This window comes from Poecilia reticulata, linkage group LG18, assembly GCF_000633615.1.
Source record: "Poecilia reticulata strain Guanapo linkage group LG18, Guppy_female_1.0+MT, whole genome shotgun sequence".
NCBI lineage: Eukaryota > Metazoa > Chordata > Actinopteri > Cyprinodontiformes > Poeciliidae > Poecilia > Poecilia reticulata.
In genome coordinates this window covers 20,774,766-20,784,570 of record NC_024348.1, presented here as the reverse complement: position 1 = coordinate 20,784,570, position 9,805 = coordinate 20,774,766, and the positions used below count along the sequence as shown (strand labels likewise).

Genomic DNA, 9,805 nt, shown 5'->3' with positions numbered 1-9,805 from the left:
CCAGGGGTTTCAAGTGGAGTAAGCCACAACATCAGCCTCATCACTGCACTCAGCTTGGTCCTGCTGTCATGGCTTCTTTCAAACCAGCAATAACGACTCTGCTGGTTTCCAGAAGAAGATGTGCTGGAAAATAACAATTCTTAGTGGTGCGAAGAAGGACATTCTAAAAATTCACTCATGACACTTTAAAACTTTAAAAACCTTTATTGAAACTTGATACTGTGTAACAGTGATTGTGTTTATTTGAATTGTCAGGCCATTCAAGTTTGTTCGTATCAGTTCTTTCTTTCTTATTTATTTATGTAAACTTAATTATTATGGTAAAGTAATATAATTTATGATCTTTGAAAGGTAATATGAAGGTAATTAAGGATTATTTAGGTCAGAGACTGTTTAGGTAATCCTTAAGATTTCTCTCTCAATGAATATTGTATGGCTGTCTGATCAATGTCCTGTATGATTGTCTAGTTTTTCTTTTTCTTTTAGTTATATTTATCACACAAAAATATTCTGTATTCAGTATTCTGAAAGTATTTTACCTATTTTTTCCTGTATATCGATCAGTATAATAAAGATAAATTATAAGATACAGCATTGGTCCTAGACTAAATTTATCAGAGGGTCCAAGGTGGGGCGATTGTTTGTTGTTTTTTTAATGTGGGCACAGAGCAAAAAAAATGAAAGAAAAATCTTCATTTTATATATTATGTGAAGCTCCAGATTGCAGAGCACTGATCCAGAGGCGGTTTGAGGTTGAAATTCAACCTGGGGACTTGATTTGAAGAGGCCTTTTAACACAATCCACATTTAACATGTACGCATTTAATGACACAGTTAAAATAACAAAAGTTTATTAAACAAGCAGGTTATAAAAATTAAAGCAAATTTAATGGAACAAATAAACAACCTCTAAAGCTATACAGACCTATTTCAATCTGGAAAGACTCGGACGGAGAAAGAAAGCGATTAAAAGGTTTATTAACAAGTAAGTTCTTTGGCGTTCAGGCCCCGGCCGAGAACGTAGAGCTGGAAATGCGTTAAGTTTGATGGACATTCCTGATGCTGCATAGGAATTTTGTCCCCAATAAGTGAGGGCTGAGGCCGGTGCCGAAGCCCAGGTAGGAGAGGTTACATTATGCAGGGTTTGCAGGGACCGAAGGAGGCAGCAATACAGTGAGGGCTTCAGTGAGGAGTTGTGAGGAAGATGTTGACTATGGTCACTATAAGGAGTAGGACTGATAGAGGCTAATATGGGACGCCGCGAGGCGTTGGATGATAGGATGCTAGTGAATGTAGGCTAGCATGTGACGCCGCTAAGCGTTGAATAGTGGGATGCTGATAGATGAAGGCCTGCTGGGGTGATGAGGTGATGCTATGAAATAATGTTTAGCAGGTGGAAGGTGCCGGCTGTGCATTACTAAAGCTCAATTTCAGTTAATTATAATGATTTACTTTTTAAAACTAATGGAAACATGACATTCAAGATTAAAATGTTACATCAGACCAATAAAACAAATGTTAATGCAGAATTGTTGGTCTAATGACAAATATGTTCAATCTTACAAACGAGACTAAACATAATCCATATTCTAATTTATTGAATATGATTAAATTTGATCTAGGCACATGATATGCAATTAATTAATATAATTGACTCATTATCACCCATTGACTTTGACTCTTCTCCATTAAGTAACAACAGGTGAATTTTAAAACTTTTAAATGTCTTTTTGTTCTTCCTTCTATTTGTGTTCATGTTTCTTTTTACTCTGTTAGCAGAAAAATCTTCTGCTTTAGTGATGAACAAACCGATTCTCCTTGAGTTGCCGATGACCTTCAGTTCTGCTGATACTTAAACTTAAGCAATCTGAAGTCACTTGAGTTTAAGTATCTCCAGTTCATGAATGAGGGGAAAAATGGAGGGGGTAATTGATCAATTGTGCTGGATCTGTAGTGATGTGGACTCGGTCCCGGTTTGTTAGGCTGAAGAGGGAGTTGACTCAAAAGGCCAAGCTCACAATTTACTGGTCGAGATACGGCCCAACCCTCCTCTGCACTTTTTCTGTCTGTAATCAGATATTAAAGTGACCTGAAACCATTCCTCCCTCCTGGGCACCTCCCCGGGCCGGGGGGCAACCCCCCCCATAGCTCCGCCCCTGGTCTGGACTCTCCCTTAGAAACAGGAGACAAGGTGAAGCTCGGTCATCCGGGAGGGACTCAGAGTAGAGCTGCTGCTTCTCCACATTGACACAAGCCAGTGGCGGAGGTTCTGGACACGTCCCACCAGGAGGAGACCCAGAAGTAGACCTAAGACACACTGAAGGGATGATGYGCCTCTGCTGGCTTCGAAACACYGATGGAAGGATGGAAAATGCTTTAGGAATGATTCACTGTACCTGACATACTTTTGAATGGRAACAACCAAAAACAACATCCYACTTCTGTTATTCATAATTCCAGTCATAGATCAGTCATTTTAATCTGGGGCTCAGTGGTCTTTTTATTAAATGCAGCTAACTGTGACGTGGCAAGATTATACCTGTCTGCATATGACGCATAGCAAAAGAAATCCARGCATTTACTGATGTTAGTTTCCTCTTGGATTTTTCTTGTGGTTGAATGGATGTACTTGTTAAAAYATTTTTCTATGCAGTTAAACGTCTAAATCAAACACGTGYGAATTGTAATTTCACACATMGTAATTAATAAAGAATTACACATTAAAGTTTATTGTAAAACGTTTGACTGTTCGTAAATGTATTTTACAATTACATTCTCAACGGACATTGGGGACTTTAACAATGGAACAATGTCGCTTTTTGACTCAGAATATTTTTAAAATACATTTCAAATAGTTTTGAATTTCTCATGTATGTTTTGTTACAGTGTGGCYCCAYATGTTATGACATAACTTTTGTAAGACCTTACACAAAAAACAAGTTCTCATTTAAGGATCACAAAATGTGGACTTCTTGTGATCCCTTTTGTGAACCTAAGCAAGGTTTGTTTTGAACCTGATCCGACCTGTCAAATAAGAATTTCACAAGTTAACAATGGATTTCTGAACAATGTCTATTCCAAATTTGGATTCTCTAAAGCTCCAAGCATTGCACAACAGATGGCATTACAGCCACACCTCTGGCATTTTTTTCACTCACAATTTGCATTCAATAAATTTGCTGCGCATCWTAGCAAAATTAAACTAAGCCAAAAAAATATATATTTTCACCGTTTTTATTCGCAACAATGTCTTATCTTTATATTTTGACATACACATCCACAAATAAAAGCAAAAACATCTGAATTGTTTACTTGGGTGGAATGAAGTAATATCACTGAGCTGAGTGTGGTATAGATGAAGGAAACTTGAAAACAAAGGGTAGTTGCACAGCCAGATTTTTTACCTCGCCACTCCTGAAATACCTATATTGTTTCAAAAGAAATTTCATATCTGCGTCATTCTTGTAATAACTTAGAGCTAATATATAAGGCAGAGCAAGCTCAAGAATAACAAGTTTCAGAAGCAGCAAGAGAGATTTTAGGAACCTTTGGATTGATTTACTGCTCTGGGTAAGTACATTTCAGAGTGTAACGTTAAGATTTAAAGGTTTAAATACAATAAACCTTTAAAACTGGCACTTTTTTTTTTGAAAGATTTGCCTTTTAGATCTGATTTATTGACAGATTTGTTTTTAGATATTTAGAGACTAGTTTCGAATTGAGGAATTTGTAAACATTTAAAACTAGTTTGCACTGATTCAAGGGCATTCCATATAATGAGTAAAATAGGCAAAAATTATGTCAAAGTTCCACCACATTAAGGAGTATCAAAACATAATTTTATTTTTATATGTATTATCAAAATTACAGAATTTGGAGAAAAAAAAACATTTTTTTGTTGCTTTTTCTCACTTTTTCATAAAAACGGCTTTTGTTTAGAAGTCATGAGTACCTTTTCCCATTTTTTGTTAAATTCTTACTTTAGCAGTCATTCTAAAGATATATTTAAAAAAAAATATTTTGTGCTTTGTGGACCTTATAGTAACAGCTTAAAATAGGTACCAAACAATATTCTAACATGTGGAGTTTATATTCACATTTTAGTTCAGATTAATCCCAGAGTTCAGCCCTCTCTGATCTGCATTGACCTGATATTGACCTGAATATGAATGTCAGTGCAGTTCAATCTGGAAAGACTCAGACGGAGAAAAAGGAACAATTAAAAGATTTAATGACAGGAATGAGTAACAATTCTTTGGCGCTCGGGCCCCGGCAGCTGACTTGAGCTGAGATTTGATGTGAACTCAATGAACATCCCGATAACTGACTATGGATGCTCTCCTTCGGGGCCCGACACTGATGGTGGAGGTCAGGAAAGGGTGCTCTCCTGGAGAGCCGAAGGATGTGGGTGGAGAAGGGGCGGTGGTGGGTTGAACGCAGCTGGGAACCGGTTGACGGCTTGGGTGTGGATCTTTTATGCAGAGCTTGATTGATGATTAGACGCACCGGGTGAGGTCCAGCGCTGAGGTCGGAGATGAGCATGACTCTGATGGGCGAACGGAGGGGGCGGAGTCTTCCAGCGTGAACTTTCGCTATTAGCTCCATTAGCAATTTTCAGATTGGCAAAAGAGGCTTTTTTCTTTCCTTTTTTTTTTTATGTCTCCGGATCTGTTTTGATCGTTGACTTGAATTTGACCACTTGGGCAGGATCATTATCTGAGCTCTCCATCCATTCGGAGAGATGAAGGCAGAATCACAGAGTACCAAAAATACCTGTCTCTTCATTCTTGTTCATTCTCCTGGAAACATTGTAACACTTTTTGCGTTGGCATATTTAACACCCCCATTTTTAAGACAGACCTTTCAAACTGTTTTACAAAATACCCCACTACAAATAGTGTTGAAAGAAAACCATATACGGAGATTGCAGACTTTATGAGTTTGTATCAAAGACAAAGATGGCCTTTATTAAAACCTACTCCATTATGTAGGATTCAATGCATGTTGGGATGAGTTGGGGCAAAATAAATAAATAAATTTAAAGATCAAAATTAGGAGTCACATTCTAGATGCAATTTAACAAGTGTAATTGAGAAACAAGCCAACCCAGAATAGCATCTTGTTATTCTTTATAGACAACTTTCAGATAATTAGCGCTTGAGGAACAGTTTTTTCAACTGACAGACAAGATTATAGCTCCAACTGTGTAAAAACCAATCAAAATTCATCTTTTGTAAAAAAAAAAAAAAAAAAAAAAAAGTTTTTACCTCTAATTCAGTTTTTTCTCAATAAAATTGGAACAAGATAGGTCTCAGTCCTGACATCCACCTTGTGGACTTTGGGAGTGAATAGCTCACTAATCAAAGAGTTGATGTAGCTCCATCAATTATAAATGGTAGAATTGATGGTTTAACAACTCACAACGCGTTGCAATCATCCCTGGTTTCCCTTGCCTGCAACAGGGAAAAAAAATCAATTAGAATATAGTTCATTACTTATTTACTTATATGACATTATTTCTCTCTAAAACAMACACAGGACAGTGAAGAATAAATTTGGTTAAATTTGCCTGCAGGGTTCCAGTAGCGTTTCCAACTTCTGCTGTCTGTCCACTTCAGCTGTAATTGGTGTTGTGTGTGGTGAGGACATCCCTGAGTTTCTGCGGATTCATTTTATCAGGTCCTAGTCGAATTCCATCTGGATGGGAATATTTATTTTGTCCGTGTTCAGTTTATTGCTCCCGCGTTCAAAGTTGCCCTAACCGTTTCTTCATTTATCCAAAACATTGCCGAATGCACTGTTAAAAAGGGATACCGTGACAGGACGCCGGAGAAAGATGCGAAACGCATTATATTTCTTGGCATTATCGGGTAACTGAACTGGCTTCATGAAAACGCCAGTTTCAGCAAAATGTCTTTAAAGTTTCCCGGCGACGTAACAGTCTCCAGAGCATCAGCTGCATGTTTTAGCGCTCTCATAGCTTTTGTGTCTTTCTTGTGTGACCGCAAGAGCTTTGCTCAGACCCACGACACTGTTGTCGAAGACTGTTAGTTGAAAAAAAAATAATAATAATGAATTTAAAACACTGCCTCAATGCGAGCTAAACTTAATTATCAGCGCTATTCAAAACATTGCATATTTACATACAGGCCAGCTGCCCTCCCACCACTTTGTAAGTAATCAGAATTTTTTTTTCTTTTTCTTTCTTTCATTTTTTAAACATTTAAAGACGTGGTTCATCTTGCTCTTTGGTCTTTCCTAGCTGCTCAACACTTTAAATTATTTTTAGTTTTCCTCTTACAAACAGGTTCAACATGATATTCCTGTTGTAGACTGCTAACGATTACAAATGAGTACCGAGTTATTAAATACACGTTATAGGCTATGTGATAATTTGAATAAAACTGGTAATATTTCAAATGAATAAATCAGTATTGTTTTCTCAAATCATTACTCAAAAATATATTAAATTGGGAATCAGAGCTAAATTTGATCCAAATGCATGGTAAATTCATCTATTATTTTTTTTCAAAATATGTTACTAAAGTAGATTATGGAATCATTTTAACTGCTCCTGTGTCTAACAAAATCCTAAGAGCTGCACAGGACATCAGTGGCAGAATAGCCACAGATGAAAATGGGTTTTATGTTTTATTGTATCTGGTTGGTAATATGGAGAGATAAAAATAAATTAAAATTTTAAAGTACTGAACTGACACTTGTAGCCTTCCATACACAAGACTCCGGTTCAAATTATTAATATTTTACGCTTCTGTGTGTGTGACACGTGAAGATTTTTATCTAGTTTTGAACCTTCCTCTCACGGCTGAGGTTATACAGGAGTTTCTACATTTCATTCATACCTATTTTTAAGGTGCAGCAGTGAGGAGGAAACTGGTATCAATGTCAAGCGAGATCTAACTTTGAAACACTGCAGCCACTTGGTTACCAGTATCCAAACATTAACCATCAGATTCAGACCTGCTCTAATTATAACTCCCGCAAGTAAATGTGCACTGTAAGTCTCTCTGGCAGAAAGAGCATACCTATTTTTTTCTTTTTAATTTTGAATTATTTTTACCAATTGCTAATCCAAAGCTGCATGCGGCCATCATCTTTGCAGCTTACCGAAACTTACATAGTGAAACTGCTGGAGTTGAAAACCTACATAAGTGTTTTGAAAAATTACACTAAATACATCACCACATTTAGAATTGAATTTTAGAATATTATAAATTGTATGAAAGTCTCAAAAATTGCTGTAAATAATAATAAACCTTACTTATGACATTAATGTATTTAATAAAATGACTTGACAGCCTAAATTAAGCAAGCATTAGTATAGGTAAATACATATGCATAGGAAAGCAGGTATGTCTATTTCCAAGTCTATCTGACTTGGAAATGTCTCTATGTTAAATGATATTAAGTACTGATGAAATATTTCCCTGATTCACTAATGTTTGAATGAGTTGTTTGTTTTGCCTAAAATTACAGCATTAAGATTGAAAAAGTATGGGTCCTGAAACAGTGCTACCACTGCTACTAATACTAACAGGTACGTATAATATTACAAATTCAGTGCCTAAATACAACAGCATATGATGCAAATATTGATTATTTAAAATGTTTCCACCCTAAAAAATAAACAGCTCAGAAGATGATGACTGCACAGACATCTACAAATCCTTCTTCCATGACAAGTGATAATTCAGCAACAAACGAAGTGACACCAACGACAAGTACAGCAGCTCCAACCACAGCGAAGACTACTCCAGACACAAGGACAGCAGTTATTACCACAACATCAGACACAACTACAGAACCTCCCCCAACAACTGTAGTTGTTCCAGAAACTACAACAGCTATTACAGTACAAACTCCAGCTGTTCCAATTACAACCACACTCACTGTAACGACAACAAAAGTTGCTCCAACAACAACCACAGAAGATACATCCAAAACAACAGCAACTCTAACAACAGCAGCTCCCTCCACAACAGCTCCAACCACAACAACAGCTGCTCCAACCACAACAACAGCTGTTCCAACCACAACAGCACCTCCAACCACATCCACAGCAGCTCCAACCACAACTACAGCTCCTCCATCCACAACCACTAATGTTCCAACCACAAAAACAGCAGCTCAAACCACAACTACAGCTGCTCCAACCACAACTACAGCTGCTCCAACCATAACCACAGCAACTCCAACCAAAACTACAGCTGCTCCAACCACAACAACAGCAACTCCAACCACAACAACAGCATCTCCAACTACCACCACAGCAACTACAAAAACAACAACCACTAATGTTCCAACCACAACAACAGCAGCTCCAGCCATAACAACAGCACCTCCATCCACAACTACAGCTGCTCCAACCACAACAGTTGCTCCAACCACAACCACAGCAGCTSCAACCACAACCACAGGTGCACCAACCACAACTGCAGCAGCTCCAACCACAACCACTGCTGCTCTGACCACAACAACAGCGGCTCCAGCTACAGCCACAGCGGCTCCAACCACAACAACAGCAGCTCCAACCATTACAACTTCAGCTCCAACCACAACTACAGCAATTGCAACCACAACCACAGCAGCTCCAACCATGACTACCGCTGTTCGGACTACAACAACAGCAGCTACAACCACAACAACAGCTACCCCAACCACAACAGTTACCCCAACCACAACTATAGCATCTAAAACAACTACAGCACCTTCAACCACAACTACAGCGGCTCCAACCACAACAACAGCTTCTCCTACCGTAACAACAACAGCTCCAACAACAGCTCCAACCACATCCACCGCTGCTCTAACCGTAACAACAGCTGCTCCAACAACAACAACAGCAGCTCCGACCACCACAACAGCAGTTCCATCCTCAACCATAGCAGCTCCAACACCGACTAACGCTGTACGGCCCACAACAACAGCTGCTCCAACTACGACAACTGCTGCTACAACCACAACCACTACGGCTCCAACCACAACAACAGCATCTCAATCCACAATAAGAGCTGTTCCAACCACAACTACAGCAGCTCCAACCACAACCACCACTGCTCCATCCGTAACAGCAACTCCAAAAGCAACAACAGCAGCTCCGACCAAAACCACTGCTGCTCCGACCACAACCACTGCTGCTCCATCTACAACAGCAGCTCCAACCACTACAACAGCAGCTCCAACCACAACCGCAGCAGCTCCAACCACAACAACAGCTGCTCTAACCACAACTAACCCTGCTCCAACCTCAACTACAGCTGCTCCAACCACATCCACAGCAGCTCCAACCACAACCACCGCTCCTCCGACCACAACAACAGCTGCTCCAACCYCAACAACAGCTGCTCCAACCACAACTGCAGCAGCTCCACCCACAACAACAGCAGCTCCAACTACAACAACAGCAGCTCCAACCACAACAACGGATGCTCCAACCACAACCACTGCTGCTCCGACCACAACATCAGCAGCTCCAACCATTACAACTTCAGCTCCAACCATAACTACAGCAGCTCCAACGACAACCACAGCAGCTCCATTCATGACTACCGCTTTTCGGACTACAACAACTGCAGCTGCAACCACAACCCCAGCGGCTCCAACCACAACCACAGTTCCTCAAACCACCACAACAACAGCGGCTCCAACCACAACTACAGTAGCTCCAACCGTAACAACAGCAGCTCCAACCACAACCACAGCTTCTCCAACCACAACCACAGCTTCTCCAACCACAACTACTGCGGCTCCAACCATAACAGCAGCAGCTCCAACAACAACAACA

The 9,805-nt window shown here is 39.6% G+C and overlaps 1 protein-coding gene across 1 annotated transcript in view; it reads left to right on the top strand.

Annotated features, from left to right (window-relative positions):
- The first annotated feature begins 8,597 nt into the window (after positions 1–8,597).
- Positions 8,598–9,805, top strand: part of LOC103480920 (uncharacterized protein PB18E9.04c-like) — an 11,823-nt gene continuing 10,615 nt past the window's right edge. Inside the window, exon 1 of the mRNA XM_017310352.1 lies at positions 8,598–9,343. Within this exon, the coding sequence (XP_017165841.1) occupies positions 8,618–9,343 (726 nt within the window). The 5' untranslated portion in view covers positions 8,598–8,617. The remainder of the gene's footprint in view (positions 9,344–9,805) is intronic.